This window comes from Channa argus, chromosome 10, assembly GCF_033026475.1.
Source record: "Channa argus isolate prfri chromosome 10, Channa argus male v1.0, whole genome shotgun sequence".
Classification (NCBI taxonomy): domain Eukaryota; kingdom Metazoa; phylum Chordata; class Actinopteri; order Anabantiformes; family Channidae; genus Channa; species Channa argus.
The window spans coordinates 27,675,906-27,702,367 of record NC_090206.1 but is presented as its reverse complement, the minus strand read 5'-3'; the positions used below and the strand labels follow the sequence as shown (position 1 = coordinate 27,702,367).

Sequence of the window (26,462 nt, the reverse complement as noted above, 5' to 3'; positions counted from 1 at the left end):
GAGCAACTAAGTTGGGGTTCAGTGTCTTGCTCAAGGACACTTCGACATGTGACCGGAGTAGCCGGGGATTGAACCAACAACTGTGAGATTGGTGGACAACCGCTCTACCCCCGCTTTACCTGGTATGCTGTGGGTATGTTTTGGGCGACTGTGGCGCAGGAAGATAGAGCGGTTGTCCACCAATCTCACAGTTGTTGGTTCAATCCCCGGCTCCTCCGGTCACATGTCGAAGTGTCCTTGAGCAAGACACTGAACCCCAACTTAGTTGCTCCATCGGTGAGTGTAGCAGCTCCCACATTTGTGTGTGAGTGGATGAATGAGAAGTAAATGGTAAATGGTCTGCACTTATATAGTGCTTTTCTACCTATTCACTCAAAACGCTTTGCACTGCTTCTTATTCACCCATTCACACTCACAATCCCACACACAGACACACACACACTCATACACAGATCGGGGAGCTGCTATGCAGCTGGCCAACACTCACCGGGAGCAACTAAGTTGGGGTTCAGTGTCTTGCTCAAGGACACTTTGACATGTGACTGGAGGAGCTGGGGAACTGTAAGATTGGTGGACAACCACTCTACCTTCCTGTGCCAAAGTTGCCCCTATAGTGTGAAGCGCATGCACATAATAATGTGCATGCTTAAAATCTGGAAGGGCTTGGGAAACTTATCTGACTAAGAACCTTTCTACTAATATGTACATTGCAGCTATAGAAATGTTGTTTTATTATAACATATAGAACCCCAAAACTCTAATTGTAAATCTGTATATCACTATGGGCAAATCTTTTATTTATGTGATAAAATACTTTAAGATGAAACCTGTTTTGAAAGTGTTTTTATCAGACATATATTTGTACATTACCTCACAAAAATCTGATAATTGTTTTTAATAAAAAAAAAGAGAAGCAATAAAATGCATGAGATACCTGTGACTTATGACTGACTGCATAGCTTCAGCCTCCTTGCTCCTCTTTTCTTTCTTATTCTCTCTTTTCTTTGGTTCTTTATTCCCTGTCTGCTGTTACTAAATATACCATTTGTGAAGATGTTTGTTTGTATGTTATTTTAAAATGTATTTTTTTGTTAAGCATTGTTGATAAAATAAATGTAATTAAAAAAAACAAAAAAACAGCGGCGTCTTCAGCTGTTGGGCACTCTTTGAGGTAACAGGGGGCGCTGATCACCTTAGAAAACTGTCATTAACTGTATTAACTTCCTGTGGAGAAGAAGAAGGAGATCTTGAAACCGGTGGTAGCAGAAGCTAACGTCAGCATCAGCTGTATAGCAGAAATAAACCAGTCAGCCGTTAATTTGTCGGATCTTAAAAAGTTTAATAGTCTCAACAGCCGCTGAACGAATCCTTGCTAACAGCTAAAGGGAAAGGAAACGCTAACAGCGAGTCTGTTTCCGTCTAAATGTTGAAACGTTAACGTAACTGAAGTCGGAGTTAATGTGTCGCCTGAAAACACACGGTACATATTTTTTAGCGATAAAAGCACGTTAGAAGACTCAAAGCAGCGCGACAGGAAGCGCATTGTAAAGGTAAGCGGATTTCACCAAAACACCTGATGCTAACTAGCGGAAGTCTTATTATAAGGTAGCTAACTGTAAGCTAAAGACACTAACGTTTGAGTGTGAGGCTAACGTAATATAGCGAGTATTTGTTTAGATCAACTGGTTAACCAAACGGCTAACTATCAGAGAAACTGTTTAGAGTCCGATGAAGTTTCAGTTAAACCAGAAATAATCACTATGTTTCATTCTGGTATAAATTAAGGGAAATAATTGTGGGATTTATTTTATCATGTTTAATATAGTCTGATGTCTCTTACTAAAGGCCACTTTATACATTACGGTTTTTTAAATAAGCTGTATTTAATATTCGACATCCAACATTTTTAGTTCAAACAGCTATACATTAAATGTAGTCTGTAGTAGTTGGCATTTTATTTAAAAATTCTGATTTTGGGATGTAAAATTGCAAAACTTTCCAAGTGAAAGTAAATTGAGGGTAATGTTATCAGCAATGCATTGCGTTTACTGAATCTTTTGAGCAGAAGCAAAATAGGTGAAACAGTTATTTTTCTAGAATTCCATTCAAAGTGAACAACTTGCATTCATATCTTTCTCACATCTCTGTAAGTAATGATTGGTTGGATAAAATAAAGAGCCTTAACACTGCACTCACACAGCCTCAGTAAAATAAACAACAGTATAAATAGGTGTTATTCTGTGCTGTAGGTGTGAACACATTATTCTAGGTGATGTGCTGTCAGATCTACACAAGACTCTGGCAGCAGCTCATATGGTCTATCCTGTTGGTAAATGTGACGTAGCAACTTTCAAGTCCAACTTACTCAGAGCGGTCACTTTATCCTCCTCTGTTGCCTACACTTCTTAGTGTGGAGAGGTGCGGTTGCAGCCTTCTGTGACAGACTCCTTGAACAGCACTGGCAGTGGTGCATACTGTATATTCACTTCAAGTGAGCCTTGCCCTACTTACCATTCTGAGCAATGATTTCTGTTTAATTATTATGTAGTCTCAAATGACCTTAAGCTAATTTTTTTTTTTAACAGTACAAGTGTTCCCACAGGCTTCTGTTGCAGAGATCTGCCCTCACCTTGCCTGCATGGGAAGTGAATGAGATGAAGAAAGTTTCACACACAAACAAGCTTAAATGCAGCACTGCTAACTGTAGTTAAAATAGCCTTTGCTGAAGCAAACCCCGAATTTGGAGCCTCGATGACCTGTTTGCCTGTTGTTGTTGTTGCCTGTGTGTTTGTTATTTCGTTTCTGGGGGCGTTCGGAACATATTTTAAAAACCTTCTGAGAGAATGCATCTTACCCGCATGCATTTGTAGTTGATATGTTACTCCTTGTGTTTGTACTGAACATTACATATGAATAGGAACTCGCAATTGCAATATTGCTTTGGTAAGGATTGATTTATTTCAATTCAGTGCAACTTCATTTATACAGCAGCTATTTAAAACAAAGTAATCTCAAGGCACTTTACATAAAGTCAAGTCTATACATACATTGTTCAGCCCTAGTTGTAAGTTTTCTGCTTTATTTATTTATTTTAATTTTTTTCAATTTGATAACTTCACGTAGAAATGTGCACAGCACAGTGGAATGCAAAGAGCACAGTAAACCCATATCAGAGTAGGCAGAGGGGAAGCTAGAGTTGGGCAAAGCACAAAGGACAGATTTTGAATGTCCCTTAAGCGCAAGCCTAATTTTTACGGCGTAGCTTTATGAAATCTTTAAGCTGTTCATAAATATGTCCTTTTTGCCTTCACAAGCTTGCTCTATTTTAAATAAATGTAGATTTGCAGCTAAATGTTTGGCAAAGAAATCTGGAATATACATTCTAACTATAAATGATCAAAATTAGTCACAGAAATTAATTCTACTGTATCCAGATCTACCGTCTACCTAAAAGCTGCATTTAAAAAAAATATATTTAGCAAACTGTAAGTAATGCTTAAGGTATCTAGATTTATTTGCCTTGGTGATTTTAAGCTCTTTACAGCTCTTCAAATTTTGCTTCACAGCAGTGTTTACAGCATTTCCCCAAGAGGATAATAGAGGTTTTGTGCCAGTTATGAAAGACAAAGTTTAACTGTGCTATTTTCATAAATATTGCCCTTTTTTGGTGAATGAGAACCAGCATTGTAAAGTGCTTTGGATTAAAGTGTTGTGCAAGCACACCATTTACCATTTTGTGCAACACTGGCTTTGAGAATATTCCTCACATTGGATCAACAACAATACTTTAAACTTTAAAAAAGGTCTGTCGTGAAGTTGAGCTTCTGCGGACATAACTCATCCTCGGGTCCACTATTAGTATTTAAAACAACTATTATTGAGGTTAACATTGTTAAGAATGCAAGACCTATCTTTTTTGCTGAACTTGCTTCCTTAACCAATCATCTGTCTAGTTAACTCTCTTTACAAAAAGAATAGTGACAATTAAATAGTAACAGGACAGAAGTTCTTATCTCTGCACAAGCTGTTTTTTCCTGAAAGTAAAACACATTAAAACATTTTTCCCCCTAACATTCTAGCAGTTGACTGTCAGCAACTAAGGTCCGTGACACACCAAGCTGAAGTTTAGGCATTGACCTAGTTTTTGCAGTGCATGTCCCACACCGTTAACACTTGCTAGCCCAGACAAGCTTGTGAGTCGACACAGCCGTCGGTCTTGATTGACACTTGTCTTTGACTTTGGTTTGGTGGGTCACAGTCTAAAAGGTAATTTTCAGTGGATTCAGGCTGAGACGTTTCTTTTAGGAGGTGCAGGTCTGTTGTAACAAAATAAATGTAGCTGAATACAACTTATACCAGTTTTAGTTGTTTTGGTGTTAGATACAGATGTGAACAGTTTTTAAATGTAATTCACTTTTCATTTAGGGCTTTAGAACTTTAAGAACACTTGAATTAAGAATCTTTTGCAAATTAAATTAATATATAATTCAAGATGATGTTAAAATAGATATTTATAGATGATTAAAATAGATGAAATTTAAGTCTTTATATTAAAATATTAATTGGTCACGTGCTAAATTGAAGTGCAATACAAGGTATGGTATTATCTGTCTGACAAGTGAATGGAAAATGTAAAAAATAAATAAAACTAATTTGAACCTATAACTGCAAATTCTTTTTCAAAAAGATCTCGGGCTGTCTGTCTGAGAGACGGGAGGAAAGACACTGTACTCTCTTATGTAGAAGACCCTCTCTCTGGACTTAAGTGTCGGGCACGAGGACATAGTGGTCTGCCCTGCACTTGTCTGCAGACAATCTAATGGGGAGCAGCTTTGCTTTCTCTGGGTACTCTCGCTTCCTCCCAGGGCCTATAGACATGCATGTTACATACATTGTTTGTTTTTTTTTGTTTGTTTGTTTTATTTTTTTCTCCCTTATCTTGAGATTATGACATGAGACCATGTTTGTGTCACCATGTCTGGTCATTGGTCTTTTCAGAACTATTACATTTCTAACCAACACCTCAGGGACAGATCATCCCTATGACTAATTTTTTTATCCCAAAACATAACGCAATCCTTGCTTAATATTAGCTCTAGGTTGTCTGGTAGAAAAATACCATGTGACTAGTGAGAATAAAGCTTGTTCCTGTAACATGATTAGCTGATCAAGCAACATCTTATCAACAATTTGCCATAATTTATCGATTTCTCATAATCTCTATCACCCAGCCCTGTGTCCCACAAGCACATTTTTACAGTGGTTTAATCTGATGGTCCAAATAGTTCCGCTAACCCTGTTTTTCTATTTTTTTTTTTTCATTTTTGTCCCCAGTGTCTCTGATGAGCAGCTCTGTAAGTTTATTTCTTCTATTCATGTTTTATGATCAGTCTTAGATCAGTTCATTAAGAGTTTATCAGGTTATCACCTCATCAAGCAGTTGTGAAGATGCAATTAGTCAGTTTCTGTGATTAATAAATATTGCAACAATCGTTTTTTTTTAGAGGCATTCACAAAATAAATCCAAACATCAATCTGGCCATCATGTCTCATTTATCTAAAATATTTCCTGTTTTTCACAACTAAGAAGCTTTAGGGAACAAGGAAACATTTTACAGTGATAGAAAACAGCCAGATCACCTGTTCAGATGGTTTGAATCCTGCCCATAATGGTGATGTCATCTATGTGTGTTCAGGCTCAGAGGAAGAGGAGGGCCATAGGAAGTCCTCTGGTGTCCCGACCAAGCAGCAAGACCCGCAAAGCAGCTAACACTAGGAAGAATAGCAGAGCTGCTAGCAGGACAGCTAACATTAGCAGGACATTGGATGGTGACTCTGCCCCACCCACAGAGACCATTGATGTTATGGACAACACAGAGGATAGTCAGTACAGTGCCGATCAATGGTTTCTGTTATTGGTCGATGAGGATAAAATGCACTGAAGTTACTTTTTAATTGCTGTGTGTTCATGTCTTATTAATGACCAGTCACTAATTTATAACTGAACAATAACTGATGACTCTGAGCAGGTGTGGAGGAGGTGGTGGATCTGACATGTGAAGGATCAGAAGCTGCTGTGGTTGACCTGACCAACAACGACTCAGTACTGGTAAAAAAAACAAAACAAAACAAAAAAAAAAAAACGTGCACACATTGTGCTACACATTAAGCTGATCCTTCTCTTGTTTGTTCTGTTGTTGCTGCTGCAGCTGGTGGATGAAGGTAAACCTCCTGAAACATAAACATAAACACATAAACATGATGTTCAGTTTGATTAAAGGACAAGTCCAACATGTGTGGTTGTCCTTCATCAGATCCTCAGACCAGAAGGGTCCTCACAGGTGAGAGTTATGTTGTCAGTAGTGATGAAGATGACGAAACTCCGCCCATCCTCACTGCTGCCATGGTAACATCTCAACACAACTCTAGGTAATACACTGAAACCATTGTAGACACTACAGGTAATAGACTGAGCCCACCAGTCACCCCTGAAGGTGGGATCAGTTTATTGCCTGGGTCAGCACCAGAGGTCTCAGTATAATCAGTCCAGTCTGTCACTGTGTTCCAGGTCGACCCCTGGGACCATCAGTTGTCCAGTGTGTCTGGACTCGTACTCTGAGGTAAGACTCTGACACACTTGTTCACACCTGGCTGGCCTATAGAAATGCTGCATTCCGATTGGCTGTTGTTTCCTCTGCAGATAGTTGAGAGTGGCCGATTGGTTGTTTCTACCAAATGTGGTCACGTGTTCTGCAGCCAGTGTTTGAGAGACGCGCTGACATCATCACACACCTGTCCCACCTGCAGGAAGAGACTGACACCCCGCCAGTACCACCCCCTCTATGTCTGACATCACAATGACGTCCCTTTTGACGTCAGGTGTTTTTCTTGTTGACACTTTTTTTTTCTTCTCTATCAGGAATATGAACCTTTTAGTCCGAGCTGATTGACTATTGATGTGGTATTGGTACATTATTGATATTCTAGACATGTATGAGTTAATTCTTTAGTTTTTTTTTTTTTTTTCTGATGCGGTGTGTACCAGTAGAAATAAACTCACTTTGGATTCAGGTGATTTGCTGATGTAGGTGATCAATTATTCATGCAGATTACCAGTTTAACCATTGAAAGAAGTTTTTACATCTTGTAGTTAAGTGCTCAAACTACAAAAAAGTTTGTAGGGCTGTTCCATTTTGTTTTGTCTATTATAGATCATATTTCTCCCTGTGATAAAAATGCACTGCATTTTGTTAGTGACAGTTTGCATGTCCACAGTGTATTGTAGTTATCTCACATGAGCCTTCAAAACAACAAGCATTATGGAACGCTAAGCTTGCACACTAGAAGGCTTTTTAAAAAAGCTGTTCACATATGTTTGTAAGTGGTTCAGCAAAAAATAAGATGGTAATTAAATATGTGATTTATAAGTTGTGTCAGCAATGGGAAGAAAGTTAGTTTCACCAACTCAAACACAAGTCTATGATCGGAAATAACTGCACGTTAGAACAACAAGGGTAACTACTTAAAAAAAAAAAAGGGTAAATTACTTAAATTACATTTGCTTGGGCCTAGATTGTTGTGTCCAAAAATATGTACAGTAAATGTATGGGGGGGAAAAAAATACCTGTGCAGAAAAATATTTACTGGCTGGATTCATGTGTTCCATCATGTGAATGTTGCAGCTGTGAAAACATGCATCCATTATCCATCCGTTATGTCTTACTGAAACACATTACTCGAACAAACTAAAATCTGTCCACAATGTTTTACACAATTTGACAACTTTACTGAATTATGTTATAAATGCTGTTTCATCTCCAGTGTAGGAGGGAGAGTCTCAGGAAAAACAAACCAGTATCTGCTTTTAGGATAAAAATAGAAATGACAACAAAAAACATTTACTTGTAGCAATCTGTCATTTACACAGGGGCGGTATTGGAGGCAGTGTGAAATTACACTGATGATACCTTTTGGAGGCGGCTCATAGGAGAATCAACTGTGACTCCCGTATGCTGTTTCGGTGCCTTTTGCAGGACAGTGAGGGGGGATGTAGGTGTGGTGAACGCACCTTGCCTGTGAACGCCTGTGTGAAAGAGGCTACAGTAGCAGTCACTGACTGAATTATGCTATGTTCATCCCAAGATTTTGAAATTGGGCCTAGTTTAATAAGATTACCCAATGTCACAGCAGTACAGGTTAAAAGAAAAAACACTTTTTAAGGGCTTTGACTTCAGGGTCCACTTCCTCTTATAATAAATAATAATAATAATAATAATAATAATATACAATGTCCTAACTACGGCAGATGCTGCAGCGATCCTCCATTAGTCTCGCACTGTTTTCTTCTCAGTGTGGACACGACCTAGACCACCTTGAACACTTTAACTTAAAAATATTTAAATGATTAAAATATTTCAAAAATAATTTCAATTAGAGACTGGTAGTTTGTCAGTTTATTATGATGTTTAAGCACCTGATAATAAACTGACATAACTTTGCTTCTAGTGTATGTGAATTTGTGTTTTTACTGTCATAAGGGAAAACAACAGCAGATTCAGTGTTGAATAAATCTAAGCTGAAAAGAAGAAAATCGGTTTAGAAGTGAGAGTTTAATTTTAGGGTGTTGGAAGAAGCTTTGTTAATCAGAGATGAAAAAAAATCAAATCAAGCAGAGTTAAAATATCTAAGCTGGATTCTAAATTAAACAGGATCTAGATTTAAAATGGTTTCCATTGTTTGTTTTCACTTTGTGACTCAGACTCACAGGACTGATGAGTCACTGTCATCTGACCCACGCTCTGCTAGTGATTGGGTGCTGCAACGTCACTCTGAGTGATCTCAAGATGCAGCAACTTGAAAACCTTTGTAATAAGCCGGCCATTTCAACAAAAATAAGATAATCTTACCAGTATGAACAGAGACATTGTGTTTAAATTAAAATGTAAAGAAGTAAACACTACATGTCCATCAATTTCCCAGGTTTTGAAAGTATTTCTGGTCTGATGTGATGTTTTGTTTTAGATGTACATTAAATTAAAGTAGACCTTTATTATTTTTTTTTAACGAAACTAAAAGTCACAGTAGTAGTTTTTACATAGTGTATGAACTGAGAAGGTGAGTTAAAAGATGCACTATATAATAAATGTACTATAAATCACATAAATAGGTAATATTCAATTTGAATTCTTATTTTAACCCACATTAATTCTCTAATTCAGGTCAATAAAACAGATGAAGCCATAAAAATAATAAATGACAACAGATGTTAGTGAAAATGTTCTAAACTAGACCCTATGTGGAAACCATAATAATGTTGGTCTGTGACTTATTTATTTTTGTTATTATTGTTGTTATTATTATTTTGTCCAAAATTACATTTGGCCAAACATTTAATTCAATTTAACTGTATAAATATAGTACCAATTCACAACAAAGTCATCTCAAGGCACTTTACAGAATAAAGTCAAGACTATAAAGGCGTATAGAGAGAACCCATTAATCCCCCCTTGAGCAAGCCCTAGACAGTAGTGGAAAGGAAAAACTCCCTTTAACGGAAGAAACCTCCAGCAGAACCAGGCTCAGGGTGGGCGGCCATCTGCCTTGACTGATGGGGGTGAGTGGAAAGTGGAGAGAGAAAAGAAAAGAGCAACAAAAGCAACAACAAAACATCGGGCAGGTTGGTAAGACCAGTAGCTCCACACTGTGTCCCCCAGCAGTCTAAGCCTATAGCAGCATGACTAGAACTGACTATAAGCTTTATCAAAGAGGAAGGTTTTAAGCCTAGACTTAAAAGTAGAGAGGGTGTCTGTTTCCTGAATCTGAACTGGGAGTTGGTTCCACAGCTCCCATTCTACCTTTCTTGTAGCGTGACAAAGAAAAGTTTATTCATTATTTTAAAAATGTGAATGCAGTTCCCAACTATAGTAAGTTAGAAAAAAATTGCACTTAAATCACTTCACATTAGCGTGTTTTTATTGTAAATTCTGCCTCATCACTACCATAAAAATCTGCATGATTGCTTTATTAAGCTGATGATTTTAATAACAGAAGCTAATTGACTTAACTGTTAGTCTTTATTAACCATTTTATATTTAAACATTTAAACTTTACATTTGAACATGAATTAAACTTAATACCCGCCACCTTGTGTCTTGTCACGATGAATCTGCTCATTTTTCTTTAACCTGAACTTTATACAGCTTGTTCCTGATTGGCCAGCTGACTCAGAAGAAAGCCCCTGGTTGGAAAGTGCTGAGTCATTCTGCAGGCTCTGATTGGTCTTGTGGGTTGGACTACCCAAACGGACTAATCAGAGGCCGCGTCAATCCTGACGACAGTGACGTGTCGCGGAAGTAAACATAAAAGAGGCTGAAGGGATTTAACGCTGCGTCACAAAGTTCCTTACTTTGTTTCAGTGGGAAGAACTCATTGATTTCTGCACGTCTGGTTCAGTGTAAGCGGTCACCAGAGAATTTCCTGCCCCGAGTCTGGTTCAGTCTGTAAAAGTGAGTGTGTTATATTCAGGGTCTGGTTCGAAGTGTACCCGGTTCCTGCAGCAGAATGTCAGTGACAGTGAAGGCCTACCTGTTGGGTAAGGACGAGGCGGTGAAGGAGATCCGGAGGTTCACTGTGGATCAGGACGTTTCCTGCAGCTTCGAATATCTGAGCAGGAAAACCGCTGGAGTCTTTAACAACCTGCAAAACACTTCCTTCAACATGTACTACCGAGGTCAGAAACTTACTTTATTACACAGAATTAGACGTACGCGTATTTCATTTAACTATCCAGCCAAAGTAAAAAGAAAAAGTTTAGTTTTAACTTATTTTATTAAAGTAAAACTTGAACTTGAAGTAAAACACAGTCATAAATGCTTATTTATGTCTGTAGATTAATTATACACTTTCACTGTAAACTCACTTTTTATTTTGATGTTTAACAACATAAGTTTATTTACAATTAAAGACTGCATATTTTAGAATGAGGTGTTTCAGTATTTGTTAACAAGCTGGTCACACTGATAATATTAATAATGATGATGATGATGATGATGGTGACGTTTTAGATGAAGATGGGGACCTGGTGGCATTTTCCTCAGACGATGAACTGATGATGGGTTTGGCCTGTGTGAAGGACAACACCTTCCGTCTCTTTATCAAAGGTACTAACACCTGAGCCTAACCTGCAGTTATATTTATATACCAGTTAAACCTGTATGTATGAACACAATGTTCACAGAAATTTGTTTCTTTATAGTTTTTAATCTAAATTGAACACATCAGTTAAAAAAGACACAAAGCATTTACAGATTTACATCACAAATTATATTAAAAGTGAGAGTTTAATTTTAGGATGTTAAAAGAAGCTTCGTTATTCAAAGATTAACACATTTTTTTTTGGAAACAAATTTTTTCAACCCTAATCCTTTGGAAAAAAACATTCTTTAAAAATATTACAAATTAAATCTAAAATATTTAATCCATTTATCCTATTTTTCCTTAAAAAAATAAGGAGTCAGAATTTTTTCTTACAGAAGTTTATTGTTGAGTCAAAAATTGTATTCACTGTTCTTGTGAATTTTATTTCCTAATAAAGTTTGATGAAACTCTTTCAGAGAAGAAGGAACATCGTCGGGACTTTCCTCTCCATGCCTTGCCCCCCTTTGCCTTTGGGCCCCCTTCTCAACATGGCCCACCCAATCACCATATCCCCCCACCCCTCCATCCTAAGGTTACCTGTGATGGTTGCGAGGGCCCAGTGGTTGGAACGCGCTTCAAGTGTTCGGTTTGTCCCGACTATGACCTTTGCTCAACCTGCCAGGCCCAAGGGACACATACTGAGCACGTTCTTCTGCCCATCTGTCATCCTCTTCAGGTGAGTGCCGTCATAAGAGGTAGACAGGTAAGAGAGGGTGTGACCTGGGGTTATGGTTCATCATAGACCCCACAATGAAAATACTGATGAAAGCTGCGTACACAAGTTACAGACTATTTAAGCTCTATTTCGTATTAACTTACCAAGCCCACTATGACATCACACTGTGCCCTGTGTACTGTGTGACGTCAGAGTAGATGTTTAAACAGGTTTTTCTCTGAGAAGGGATTTAAAAAAAAAAAAAATCGATCCCCAGCCCTGGCTATATGTTGAAGTGTCTCTGGGCTCCCCTCACTAGCTGTGCAGTGCCGGTCCAAGCCTGGTAGAAATTGGGGAGGGTTGCGTCAGGAAGGGCATCCGGCGTAAAAAAAAACTGCCAAATCTACATGCGGACAATGATCCGCTGTGGCGACCCTGAACTCACGGGATAAGCCCGAAAGGACAAAAAATAAATAAATTCCCAAACAGTATATTAGAACATGTAATCTAAGGCCACATTTACAAAATGTGTTTATGAAACAAGGATTGTTCCACTCCAGCTATATGGGGGTGCTAATCCTTGCCTGATTTTACATGGAATTCCTTGGTTTGTCCAAATAATTATGATCTGTAGTGTGGCTACTCTAAGAATTATTGGCCTAAGAAATAACTTAATCTCAAGACTTTTACTTGAGCAAAAGATTTTATCTATATTTAAAGTAACAGAGTAAAAGTCTTTCACAAAGAATACAATGTTTTTAAAACAATACTGATTATATTAATTATGGTAAAACATGTACAGTAAGTAATAAAACAGTAGGTTCAGAGACCACTGTTCATAAGGGTGGAGCGGTTTTTAACCACTTTATGTGCTGATAGGTGGTTAATTCAGCTGATACTACTTGTATCTAAAACATACATTTTATACCAGGTAGTGATAAGGTTGTGGCTATTTGGTGTATGTGTATTTGTGTTAGTCCTGTTCCGTGACTGTCAGTTTGAACCATTCCTTCCTTTCAGCAACGGTTTCCTCGGGGGAAGTGGCTGAAGCAGATGAGACACTGCATCTGGAACCAGAACCTGAACCAGGCTCAAGCTCAACCTCAAGACCAGAATCAGGGCCAGGCTGGACCCTCCAGAGCTGCAGCTGATGGCAGCGCTCCCTGTGGTCAGTGTAATAATCAGGTTTCAGCTGATTAATAAACCTATTATCTCATGATGTGACTTCACCTCATTAATTATGTCATTAGTTACCTCTGACCTCTGTCTGCAGCCTCCCAGGCTAATGTGGACTTTTTGAAAAATATTGGGGAGGGGGTGGCAGCCATGTTGAGTCCACTGGGTGAGTGATGTCACACCTGAGGTTCCTTCAGCTTTCTGATTGTGTACTGAACAAGCAGGAAATAATGAGTGTGTGTGTGCATGCAGGTATTGATGTGGACATTGATGTTGAACATGAGGGCCAGCGGACCAAGGTGACCGCTCCCTCTCAGAGTGGTGGAGCTGAGGGGGATGTGGAGATGGATGGAGGTGACAGCAAGGGGTCAAAGGTCAGTTAACTAACTATAGTTAGTAACCCTTAACTATAAGCTTTATCAAAGAGGAATGTTTTAAGCCTAAACCTAAAAGTAGAGAGGGTGTCTGCTTCACGAATCTGAACTGGGAGCTGGTTCCACAGGAGAGGAGCTTGATAGCTAAAGGCTCTGCCTCCTTTTCTACCTTTGGAAATTCTGGGAACCACAAGTAGGCCTGCATTCTGAGATCGAAGTGGTCTACCGGGATGATATGGAACTATGAGTAAGAAGCATGGTTTTAAATTCTATTTTGGATTTAATGGGGAAAACCATGGAGAAGCTAGTGAAGGTGAAATATGATCTCTCTTGGTAATTCGCATCAGCACTCTTTCTAGTAGTCCAACCTAGAAGTGACAAATTCATGGACTAGTTTTTCAGCATCACTTTGAGACAGGATGCTCCTAATTTTGGCAATGTTCCATAGGTGGAAGAAGGCTGTTCTAGAGATTTGTTTTATGTGAGGCAAAGGACAGATCATAAAAAAATAAGTCCGGTTTATTACTGGAGCAATGTCATTTAGAGTAATGATATGGTTGAACAATAATTCTGAGATTTCTTGGCCCAAATACAATAACTTTAATTTTGTTATGTTTTATTATTATTATCATCATCAGGAAATCATGACACACAGAAACATTAAAATAAAAAAAAAAAGTTCTATAATTTACAGCAAAGCTGAGTTTAGCAATCAGAACTGGTCTAAGCATGATGCAGGTTTAGATGACACCATAACCAGTCTGATTGTGTGGGTCTTCAGGGGAGCAAAGACTCTGATGAGGAGTGGACTCACCTGAGCTCCAAAGAGGTTGACCCCTCCACTGGTGAACTGCAGTCCTTACAGCCCCAGAACCAGGACCAACCATCAGAACTACAGGGGCCTCCTTCAGTAGGACCACAGGATACCCCAAGGGAACAGCAGGGTCCAACTGGCTTGAGAGAGGCAGCTCTATACCCACACCTGCCTCAAGGTAAGTCGACCTCAAGTACCTGAATCTCAGCTGTCTGATACTTTATGATGCCCCCACTGACCTCTGACCTCCCCCACAGAGGCAGACCCCCGCCTGGTGGAGTCCCTAGCCCTCATGCTGTCAATGGGCTTCACTGATGAAGGAGGTTGGCTGACTCGACTCCTTCAGGCCAAAAACTTTGACATTGGAGGTGCACTAGACGCCATTCAGTACGCCAAGCTGCCCCGCCCCCAGAAATGACATAATTGCTTGTGCTAAACTGATGACATAACCCAATCAGTTTATTGACATTGTAGAGCAATACAATAACTCTTTGATCTGTCTAATTTTCTTTGTTATTCTCATTTAAAAAAAAAAAAAAAAAAAAAAAAAAAAAAAATCAGTAACTGAGATGGCTGTTTTATTCAACTTCAGTCTAATTTAGATAAATAAAACTACAGCATATTTCCTTTGGGCCAAACTGGTTCTGAACTGTTTTCCACTTATTTTGTCTTAATTAGATTCACTCCATTTACCTGAAACTAAAACTGCAGTTTGTACTCTTTGCCCTACAGAAGAGAAAAGTTTACACAGAGGTTTGATCTGATGAAAATGTTTCAGATCACAAGAAAAACTGCATTTCAATCCACCAAACCATGAACAGTATGACCAGGAGGAAGACACACCTGGTTCAGGCTGTACATGGACATAGGTATAAGTTTGCTTTGAAAGAGCCTCACAATTTTTAGTCCTGGGTAAGGTTAAAGTCTTCATTCTGTCAGAAACTTGTCGTCGACGCTGAAATCATCCCCGCTCTCAAACATGGAGGAAATGTGGTGCAGGGTGGGATGTCTGTGGATGGTATCACAGCAAGACTGATTTGTGACTCCACCCACAGAAGGCCCCTTCCCTTCCTTACAGTCAGAAGTGAGGAAACCTGCCCATCTGGAGACAGGAAGAGTTGTTAGAATGGGAGGGTTAAAAATCTTCTTATAAGGAGGGCTGGTCTTGTGTGGACTGGTGGCTCTGATGTGTTTTGACTGTAAAAAGAAGAACTGGTTAGAAAGTTATGGCTGTTTTCTAAGTGACCACTCTGTATTAGAAATTAGCAGCAATTTCTGAGCTCGGATAATTTACAATTTAAATTAGAGTGATGATGACAGCATGTTACCTCTTCAGTAAGGCAGCTCCTCTTCCTCTTCCTGTTAGAAAACAGATTTAAATTTTTAAAATTTCAGATGAGAGTAAATAAGGTATCTCACTTGTTTGTCAGCTGATTTGATGATGTAATAAAAATCATACATGGAGTAATGCACAGTTAGTTGGGCGTGGCCTCTAACAACATTCACCATCTCAAAAGTTTTACCTGTTAGTCATGTCCTTGTTGTGGAATGGCTGTCTGTCAATCAAAACATTCTGCTCCTCCTCCGGCTCCCCCTTCTCTGGTGGGTCCGGCTCCCCCTTCTCTGGTGGGTCCAGGTACTTGCTCCATCGGCTCACCTGGTCATTTGTCTCCTCCCCAGCCTCAACCTGTTCCCTTTGAAAACCACAGGCAGTGAAAGATCAGATTACATGACAAACAGGTAACTATTGATAAAGATCTGATTTATCTGACCATAGCAATCACACAATTACCACGGTGACGACGTAAAATGTTTCTGCTCCTCTATGATGGCGCCTCTCATGGCGTTCAGTTTCTGAACGTGACGTCTGCAGTCTGCCCCAGAGCCCCGTCCAAACTCCTGTCAATCATTGCAAATACTTTTTTCTATTCACAAAGGACACAAATGTTCTGTGTGACCTATCAGAGAACAGCATGTCTTTGCCTAAGTCTGATGGTTGTCCTCTGACTGTGAACTCATCACACATCAACTTCTACCTGTCTCCCAAAGTTGACACATCAACTTTAAACCTTTTACCTGCCAACTTTTAAATGAACTGACAAAGTAACAACCCATGCCTGAACATGGAACAGCAGAGAAACTATCCAAATATATTCAATATAATGTATTCAAAGTGCTTGTTTTATTTGACCAGTAGCCAAAAAAAATTAAAGACTTAATTAAGTGTGATTAAATTAATTAAGGAATTAATTTTACAATCATTAGAAAAAATCCAATCATCACATTGTGGGCAATTGTGCCAATCACTTTGTGTGACTGGCAAAGTGACTAAAGCTGTGGATCTGTGAATGAAAATGGCTAAAACGTTAAACACATCAATTTAGTCCACTATGGTGACAAGAGCTAACATGATGTCTAAATACTACTACTAATACTTCTACTAAATAGACATAAGTGTAATCACTAAAAACCAGCCTATCATTATTGATAATATGATTATGAAAATGACCATCAGAAAAAGAATTAAAAAATATTTGTATTTCTGAATGCAACTGTCTTTCTGATAGTCTTTGATGTTAATAATACCAATGATTATTAACAACAATAATTGGTTAATCTTTAGAAATAAATTTAAGTAAAGTGCTCTAATAAACAGATAATACATATGTTCACCACAGGAATCCATTTGAAGTGTAAAGAACAGTTTAAAGTTACATAATTATAAATTAAACATGATGGCTTCTGTAAAAATTCAGGACTTACCACTCCCAGTTGTTGCAATTCAACAACTGGGAGTGGCAAATACAATGAACAGTGCTGCACAACTTCCAGCTTGACTGGAGAACAAACATTAAGTTAGAGCAGATTTTTTAAGATGATCCCACTTTGTCATGATGGAAGTGACCTGTGGGTTGTTCACTGTATTTCAAATACTGTGAACACTTGCTCAGCTGGGATGGTTATCCAGGGGATGTACCCAGTAAAATTTAACGTGAGGAGAACACCAAAGATGTATTCAAAAATCTGTATACAACACCACCTCGCACTGCTTCAGCCCACTAGTCAGTCATGCTACTGCAGCACAACATCTCCCTATTACCCAAAAAGCATTTTCTCCTTTGACTCTAATGAGATAGGAGATGCCTCTAAAATTGTTGACAGGACACCCCTTTTTTTACACTATAATGACTTTCTAAGTCTATGGTGGCCAATCTATAGCTGTAAAAACTTTCCCAGAGCAGAGTAAAAAACTATTATCTTCAGACACAAGTTTAATATAGTCTATGGAGCGAGCAGGAGCGTGCAGGCACTTAAAACACTAGTGGGCATGTGCAGTGGGCTGCACAATACAGAAGCAAACTCATAATCCAGAAACTATTTTGGCCAGCCAAGCACTTTTCAGTCAAGTGACATGTGACAAGTGCCCTGTTCCAGTTCAGTATCCAGCTCTTATGATCAACACTCAGAGCACGGGTGTTGCAAAAGCAGTTCATCAGCTTTGTGTTGATTAAGATTAAAAGATATTTTATTAGAAATCAGCTTGTACCAAACATTAGCACAGTGACTTCTTATGGCCTGCATTCACCCAGAGCAAGTTCTATGTTAGCAAGAGCCTTAGATAGTGATAAGTACAGTGTTTATTCACACAACTCCTGCAGCAATGGACAGAGAGCTGCACTGAGATGTTTGATTTATAATCTTAGCAGCAGGTGATCAGCAAACACATGTAACACCATGTAATTAAAAAGTAAGACCACTACTACACAAGAATAGAGTACATCACTTGGTTTAAAGACAGGTACACAATATGTCCTCATCTTCTGCAATACTGGTTAATTTAGGTTTTTAATGAAAAAATCATTAGCAATGCAACCACAAGGGGACACAAGCCTTCTTGTGCCAGTCCAAAGTCTGGATAAATGCAGAGGGTTGTGTCAGGAAGGGCATCCGAGGTAAAAAAACAAAAGCCCAGGCTGAATTAACAATGCGAATCATGACTTTCACACCAAAAATGACTTCCATACCGGATCGGTCGGGGCCCCGTGTTAACAACGACCGCCAACCGGTGCTGTTGACCTACAGGGTGCTGGTGGTAATTGGACTTGGATTGTTGAGAGAGAAGAGGAAGGTAAGAATGTAGGACTCTTCTGTTTCTGACTAGTATTTTTAACAAGGTCTTGGAGAGTGAGAGGATACCCGTGGAATGGACAAGGGTACTATTGCTGATTTTTAAGAACAAGAGAGATGTGCAGAGCTGTGGCAACTACAGAAGAATTAAGCTGATGAGCCAAACAATTAAGTTGTGGGACAGAGTAGTGGAAGCTAGGCTAAGGGAAGAGGTGAGCATTTGTGAGTAGAAATATGGTTTCATGGCTAGAAAGAGTCCAACAGATGCAGTATTTGCTTTGAGGATGCTGATGGAGATGTACAGAGAAGTTTATAGGGAGTTGCATTGTGTCTTTTAAGATTTAGAGAAAGCATATGACAGGGTGCCAAGACAGGAGCTGTGGTATTGTATGAGGACGTCTGGAGTGGCAGAGAAGTATGTTAGAGTGGTGCAGGACATGTATGAGAGCTGTAAGACCGTGGTGAGGTGTGCTGTAGGTGTGACAGAGGAGCTCAAGATGGAGGTGGGTGTGCATCAAGGATTGGCTCTGAGCCCCTTCTTGTTTACTCTGGTGATGGACAGGCGAACAGATGAGGTTAGACAGGAATCTCCATGGACTAGGATGTTTGCAGATGACGTTGTGATTTGTAGTGAGAGCAGGGAGCAGGTGGAGGAAAATCTAGAAAGGTGTAGGTCTGCTCTGAAAAACAGAGGAATGAAGCTTAGCCGGAGTAAGACAGAATACGTGTGTGAATGAGAGGGAGGAGAGGAGAAAAGTGTCAGGTGTGTTGTGTGATAAGTATCAGCGAGAATGAAAGGAAAGGTGTTCAAGACGGTGGTGAGACCAGAGATGTTGTTCAGCTTAGAGACAGTGGCACTGAAGAAAAGAGAGGAGGCAGAGATGGGAGTGACGAGGATGGACAGGATCAGGAATGAGGACATCAGAGGGACAGCTCATGTAAGATGTTTTGGAGATAAAGTCAGAGAGGCCAGATTGAGATGGTTTGGACATGTTCAGAGAGATGGTGAATATATTGGGAAAAGGATGCTGAGGTTGGAGCTGCCAGGAAGGAGGTCTAGAGGAAGACCAAAGAGGAGATTTATGGATGTAGTGAGAGAGGACATGAAGTTAGTTGGTGTCAGAGAAGAGGATGCAGAGGACAGGGTTAGATGGAGGCAAACGATTTGCTGTGGCGACCCCTGACAGGGAACGGCCGAAAGGAAAAGAAGAAGAATGAATAAATCATTAGCAGTAATTTAGAATAATTAACAATTTCTGACCTTGAGCAGTGACTGTTTCTCTCCACAGAGTTTACAGCTCCACCTGGTTGCCTTTTTCACCTGTTAGACACAGCACAGGGAAAAAACAATCAGTTGCATTTGTCAGGACTTTAACAAAGCTGACAGAAAGCAGCTGCTATTGTACCAAAAAATAAAAAATAAACAAGGATCATTAAACCTCTATCGAAAGGGAAGATGCAACTGATGCTCAGCTGATTTGTGTTACTCATTTAATTACATCTGATGTACATTGATGATTAAGTGTAGTAGAAATAACATTTTTTCTACAGGTACTAAGACTCTTGATAGGCTGCTTGACACTATGAGAGGTGTATGCATCAGTGTAGGTTTGCATGAAGTGAATTACTTACAGTTGTTTGCAACCCTTTAGTTTGAAATGTCAAAAACAGTAAAATATATTTTTTTTCATCAACAAAATATTGAATGTGTAAATGTTCTTTCATCTGAAATTTAAGTTAATTTTCCTTAATTTATCAAGAGGGATGCAAATTTTTGTACCACTTTAATTCTTATTATTTTACTACAACATTTTTGTTATACACTCCTTGACCATTTTTGTTATTCATTATGATAATGTGTATTGTTATCATGTCAGGTTAAGGGATACGTTTGCGTTCTCTTACCAGACCTCCCAACCTTTAACAAAGTCTTGGGATACCACCTAATGCCAAAAACAATTTCAGCGGCCAAAAATACGCCTAACACACAACACAATGCATATTTTCGATAGTCCCCTTTGTGCACATTTTATTACAGAGACTGGAACATGAAATTGGCATTAAAGGAACTGCACTAGGTTGGTTTAAACCATATCTATCTGATAGATTTCAATTTGTTTAAGTTAATGATGAATCCTCCATGCGCACAAAGGTTAGCTATGGAGTTCCACAGGGCTCTGTGTTAGGACCAATACTTTTTACTTTATATATGTCTCCTTTAGGCAACATTATTAGAAAACACTCCATAAATCCCAATTGCTATGATGATGATATCCAGCTATATCTATCTATGGAACCAGATGAAGATAAATCAGTTAATAAAGCTTCAAGCATGTCTACAAGACATAAAGCCCTGGATGTCCCACAATTCTTTACTTTTGAATTTAGACAAAACTGAAGTCATAGTACTTTGGCCCAAAAAATCTAAGACATATGATGTCCAACCATATTGTTACTCTAGATGGCATAAGTCTGGCCCCCAGTACTACTGCAAGGAACCTTGGAGTTATTTTTGACCAGGATTTGTTCTTTACCTCACATATAAAACAATCTCTAGAAGAGCCTTCTTCCACCTATGGAACACAGCCAAAATTAGGAGCCGAAAACTAGGCCATGCATTTACTACTTCTCGGTTGTACCACTGTAATTCCCTACTTTCAGGATGCCCCAGTAATCCCCTAAAGAGCCTGTAATTAATCAAAAATGCTGCAACAAGAATGCTGACTGGAACTAGCAAGAGAGATCATATTTCACCCTCACTAGCTTTTCTCCATAGTCTTCCTATTAAATCCAGAATAGAATTTAAAACCGTGCTTACATATAAAGCTCTGAATGGTTAGGCTCCATCGTATTTAGAAGACCTTATAGCACCATATCATCCCAGTAGACCACTTCGATCTCAGAATGCAGGTCTACTTGTGGTTCCCAGAATTTCCAAAGGTAGAATGGGAGGCAGAGCCTTTAGCTATCAAGCGCCTCTCCTGTGGAACCTGCTCACAGTTCAGATTCAGGAAGCAGACACCCTCTCTACTTTTAAGTTTAGGCTTAAAACATTCCTCTTTGATAAACTTTATAGTTAGTTATAGTTATGCTGCTATAGGCTTAGACTGCTGGGGGACCCACCCCCCAATGCACTGAGCTCCTTTCCTACTCCTATCCCTCTTTATTCTCCTCTCACCCCACAATTGTCACCACTGTTTTTCCTCTCCACTGTTGCCTAGGGCTTGCTCAAGGGGGAATCGTTGGGTTCTCTCTGTACATCTTTATAGTCCTGTCTTTATTCTGTAAAGTGCCATGAGATGACTTTGTTGTGAATTAGGGCTATATAAATAAAGTTAAATTGAATTGAATTTGTATCAGAAATGTAAACTCAATCTGATTGTGTACCTTAAAAAAACAAAACAAAAGCTGAACTTTTAGAATAGCTTAATATAAACTCTGGCAAGAAAAGGTTTAATGAATCTACTTCTAATTGAACGCATGATCCTGAGAAAAGAAATGATTTGTGACTGAGTGCAGCAGAACATAGACATGGAAAGACCTCTGTTTATGGACTAGGCAGCTGTTGGTAGAACAATCGTCTACAAACCACAGGGTTAATACTTGGACTCCCAGTCCTGTTGGCTATGTATCCCTGGGCAAGACACTGAACCCCAAAGGTGTCCCTAGTGTTTGCTACTAACTTGTGAGTTGCTTTGGATAAAAGCGTGTGCTAAATGACTAATTGTAATTGTAATATTCATTGATAAAGACCCGAGTACTGCACATTGGGTCAAACTCAATCAGGACCTAAATATAATAATCTGTCTTCAGTTGTCCAAATACATAAATGCCACAGATCCCGACCCAATGGTCTGTTAGTAAAATCTTATTTACATGGACAAAAACTTTGGAAGAGGCAGCTTTTAGTGTTTATGCTGTGAGCTGCTGGAACAGAGGATCTCAGAACAAAAGAAAGTCTGGATGCTTAAAACTCACCTTTTTAGCCTGGGTTTTTAATAAAATATTTAATGTGTGTCATTTTATATACTGTGAATATACTTTTGATTCTTTAGTAATTTTTAGTGTTTGTCTTTTTTTAATCTGAATTTGTTTTATAGCCTTTTATCATTTGTACAGATTAATCTTTGTTTATTATTTGTGTGCATTAGCCGCATTGTTTAACAGTCTTAATTTAGTGTCTTATTGCTTTCATTTGGTGTGCCTTGTTATCAACTCTTTTATTTTTTTTTTATTGTATTAAGTTGAACTAATTAATCCAATTTTAGTTTGGTTCTTGCATTCTTGTTCCCCTAACGTCCAACATCCAGTGCGGTCTAGCCACACTGTGCCCTGCCACCACCATCTGATCTGCCAAAATAAGCCTCTCTAATTTTATCTCCAAAACATCAACATGAGCTGTCCCTCTGATGTCCTCATTCCTGATCCTATCAATCCTTGTCACACCCCAAAGAGAACTTTAACATCTTAAGCTCTGCTACGTCCAGCTCTGCCTCTTGTCTTTTCTTCAGTGTCACTGTCTCTAAGCCAAACAACATATCTGGTCTCATTCTCACCTTGAACACCTTTCCTTTCATTCTCGCTGATACTCTTATCACACAACACACCTGACACTTTTCTCCACACTCGCCTCTTCACCACATTCTCCGTTGCTCTGAACTGTTGACCCTAAGTACTTAAAGTCCTCCACCTTCTTCAACTCTACTCCCCATTATTTCACCATTCTACTTGGGCCTTTCTCATTCACACACACACACACGTATTCTGTCTTGCTGCAGCTAACCTTCATTTATTGGCTTTCCAGAGCAGACCTCCACCTCTCTAGATTTTCCTCCACCTGCTCCCTGCTCTGGAGACTCCATGGAGATTCCTGTCTAACCTCATCTGTCAGCCTGTACATCACCAGAGCAAATAAGAAGGGGCTCAGAGCTAATCCTTGATGCAGACCCACCTGCACCTTGAACTCATCTGTCACACCTACAGCACACCTCACCACGATCTTACAGCTCTCATACATGTCCTGCACCTCTAACATACGTATCTGCCTCTCCAGACTTCCTCATACAATACCACAGCTCCTCTCTCTGCACCCTGTCATACATTTTCTCTAAAACTACGACCTCTGCCCTTAGCCTAGCTTCCACTACTCTTTCCCACAAGTTCATTGTATGGCTCATCAGCTTTATTCCTCTGTAGTTGCCATAGCTCTGCACATTTCCCTTGTTCTTAAAAATCGGCACCATGACATGTCTCCTCCATTCCTTGGGAATCCTCTCACTCTCCAAGATCTTGTTAAACAAACTAGTTAGAATCTATACTGCCACTTCCATACCTCCACAGGTATGTCATCAGGACCAACTGCCCTTCCACTCTTCATCCTCTTCAACACCCTCCTCACTTCACCTCCTCTTTCAGGATAACACCTACTCCATTTCTCTTCCTATCCGACCCATGGTAAAACAACATGAACCCTGCTCCTAAGCTTCTAGTGTTGCTACCTTTCCACCTGGTCTCCTGGACACTTAGTATATCCACCTTCCTTCTTTGCATCATGTCAACCAACTCTCTAGCCTTCTCTATCATAGTCCCAACATTCAAAGTCCTTACTGTCAGTCCTACACTCTTGGCTTTCCTCTTCTCTCTCTGCCTACAAAAGCACGCCTTCCTCCTCTCCTTTTTTGACCAACAGTAGCCCTGTTTCCACCGGCACCCTGCAGGCCAAAAGCACTGGTGGCGGTCGTTGTTAACCAGCCCTCTGCAATTACCCAGACTTGGGACTGGCACAAGAAGACACTGGCTTGTGCCCACTTGTGGTGGCATTTAATACAAGAGGGTCTACTACTAAAATAATTATAATATATATAATAAGTTCGTAAATATATCACTATGTACAAGTCTTTACAATTGAGGCAGTATATTGCATTATTATAATTAGTATTATTTAGAGCACAGGGCGGCTGTAGCTCAGTTGGTAAAGGCCGGTCCAAGCCCGGTAGAAATTGGGGTGGGTTGTGTCAGGAAGGGCATCTCGCATAAAAACTGGGCCAAATCAACATGCGGACAACGATGAGTTCAGGGTCCAAATGGAGGATAAGCACTGTCCATCAACTGTTTCAAAGAAATATTATAAAAACATTTTATTTTTATTTCCTTTAGTATTTCTTTAACACTATTCTAGTTTTTAATTCAGTGAAATTTAATAGCAGGTTTTATCTTACTACTGTTACACTTGGCTGACAGCAACACATAGCACATGCACCTAAGTACTATACGGAAGTAAAGGTTTGAGGCTTTTTGTACTTGCTTCACACTCAGATGGAGAGGTTACTACTGTACAGTACTGTACTCTTAAATACCGTCTCAATTTGCTGTAAACACTATCTACTTTTCAAATTAAGGATTTTGAATGTTTAAGTTTTGGATTAGCTTTTAAAAAGGATTACAAATCCTTGACCTGGCACATAGTTTCAGATGTCCCTCACTTGTCAGCAGTTCAATCACAGGCAGGGCTCACGTGGTTTGATTTAGGTTAAACGTTTTAAGTTAAAAAGGGTAAATTATCCAGAATGCCACAAAAAGACTGAACACAGTACACGAATGAAAACTGACTTTTACAGATGATTAACTTTTGCCTTTCCCATAAAATACCTTAATTTTTTTCCCCAAAAAGCAGATACAACCAGCACTTTCACCAGTTACACATTTAAAGGCATCTTGTTCAGCAGCTCACTAATATTAACTGATAGTTGTTTTACCATTGACTACCGAACACCAAACTATCTCCTTGTTTTGGCTGAATCCTTTTAAATCGATTTTAAAATCAGATATGATATAAGCCAATTTAAGACGCATAGCAAAAACCACTGTGGACAACATCGGAGGGCGCTAATATCATCTGTAAACTCAACACTCAGCTGTTAGTTAGCAGTGTGTTTGATTTTGTACCTGTTGAACCTGGAAAATCTGGCATTTAAAACAGCGAACGACGTGAAACTCCTGAACCATGACGAACGGTTTCAACGCTTCTGGATATGCTCCTGTTGGTCTTCCGGCTGAGCTTTCCCGGGTCTGTTTCAACCTGAGCGAAACGCCGGGTCTTACGTCACCAAGGAATTGTAGGGAGTGTTGCCTCAGCGCGCCCCCTGCGGGCCGGGGGAAAAGATGGCGCCGAGTGTGATCAGTTTATCTTCCGTCAGCGGAACAGACTGGTGAATGTTTTTCTGTCTCAGACAGATTAGACATGATCACAATAACATTTTAATTACTGAACTGTTACCACATAAAGACCATAGTGTGAAGAAATACTAGCAATAGAAGATTAAACTTCTCCACTTCATACTTTCTAATTATCCTTATATCCTATTACTTTAATTGATCTGAACAGTTGTGAAAAACTCTAAAAGTTTCTATTTAGAGAACTCAATGTTTGACACCATACGGTAACTTAAATTTACCTTTATGGTTTGAAATATGGTATTTAAACATATGATAACTCTAGATGGCATTCAGTAGCTCTGGCCTCCAGTGCTACTTTTAGGAACCTTGAAGTTATTTTGGACCAGGATTTGTAGGTTGGACTATTGTAATTCCCTACTATTGGGATGTCCCAGTAACTACCTAAAAACCCTCCTATTAATCCACAATGCTGCAGCAAGAGGAATAATTGGAATTAGCGAGGGAGATCATATTTCTCCTTCATTATCTTCTTTGCATTGGCTTCCCATAAAATCTAGAGAAAAACCTCTTCCTTCTTACATACAAAGTTCTTATTGGTGGAAAAAGCTCCCAGTTTAGATTCATTAGGCAGAGATCCTCTCTACTTTAAGACTAGGCGTAACGTAAATAAGCCTCTTTAATCCTTATAGTATAAGCTTTTGCATTTAATAATTGTATAAATCTTATCACAATAAAACCATAACTGTGGCTCAGGAGGTTGAGCAGTCATCCACCAATCCCAGGGTTGTTGGTTAAATTCTCAGCTGCTCCTGTCACAACTGGAACACCAACTTAGATCCTGGTGAGAGCGCAGGCCAGCTGCAAAGCAGCTCCCCCCATCCGTTTATAAGTGCTAATTGATTAATGCGAATCATTACAAAGCACTTTGGGTACCATAAAGTAG

At 39.3% G+C, this 26,462-nt stretch overlaps 3 protein-coding genes across 5 annotated transcripts; 2 read left to right on the top strand and 1 right to left on the bottom strand.

Moving 5' to 3' along the window:
- The first annotated feature begins 1,221 nt into the window (after window positions 1–1,221).
- Window positions 1,222–7,075, top strand: rnf4 (ring finger protein 4). 2 transcript variants are annotated; one of them, XM_067519004.1, is made up of 8 exons: window positions 1,222–1,550; window positions 5,335–5,354; window positions 5,697–5,883; window positions 6,030–6,109; window positions 6,210–6,222; window positions 6,315–6,429; window positions 6,569–6,620; window positions 6,701–7,075. In XM_067519004.1, the coding sequence occupies exons 2-8, from the start codon at window positions 5,343–5,345 to the stop codon at window positions 6,848–6,850; spliced, it is 609 nt and encodes a 202-aa protein (XP_067375105.1). In that variant the 5' UTR covers window positions 1,222–1,550; window positions 5,335–5,342; the 3' UTR covers window positions 6,851–7,075. The 2 variants fall into 2 exon arrangements, with proteins under 2 accessions (XP_067375105.1, XP_067375103.1); XM_067519002.1 differs by lacking the exons at window positions 1,222–1,550; window positions 5,335–5,354 and having other exon boundaries at window positions 5,405–5,883.
- Window positions 7,076–10,321: 3,246 nt separating this feature from the next.
- sqstm1 (sequestosome 1) lies at window positions 10,322–14,864 on the top strand. Of its 2 annotated transcripts, XM_067518999.1 has the most exons (9): window positions 10,322–10,453; window positions 10,525–10,729; window positions 11,064–11,159; window positions 11,613–11,872; window positions 12,872–13,019; window positions 13,125–13,193; window positions 13,280–13,401; window positions 14,183–14,393; window positions 14,473–14,864. In XM_067518999.1, exons 2-9 carry the CDS (start codon window positions 10,561–10,563, stop codon window positions 14,631–14,633), a joined length of 1,236 nt encoding a protein of 411 aa, XP_067375100.1. In that variant the 5' UTR covers window positions 10,322–10,453; window positions 10,525–10,560; the 3' UTR covers window positions 14,634–14,864. The 2 variants fall into 2 exon arrangements, with proteins under 2 accessions (XP_067375100.1, XP_067375101.1); XM_067519000.1 differs by lacking the exon at window positions 13,125–13,193 and having other exon boundaries at window positions 10,350–10,729.
- Window positions 14,748–25,708, bottom strand: mrnip (MRN complex interacting protein). The gene is made up of 6 exons (XM_067519001.1): window positions 25,289–25,708; window positions 19,605–19,664; window positions 16,008–16,114; window positions 15,739–15,909; window positions 15,544–15,574; window positions 14,748–15,412 (listed from the first exon to the last, which is right to left on the bottom strand). Exons 1-6 carry the CDS (start codon window positions 25,346–25,348, stop codon window positions 15,143–15,145), a joined length of 699 nt encoding a protein of 232 aa, XP_067375102.1. The 5' UTR covers window positions 25,349–25,708; the 3' UTR covers window positions 14,748–15,142.
- Window positions 25,709–26,462: the final 754 nt, after the last annotated feature.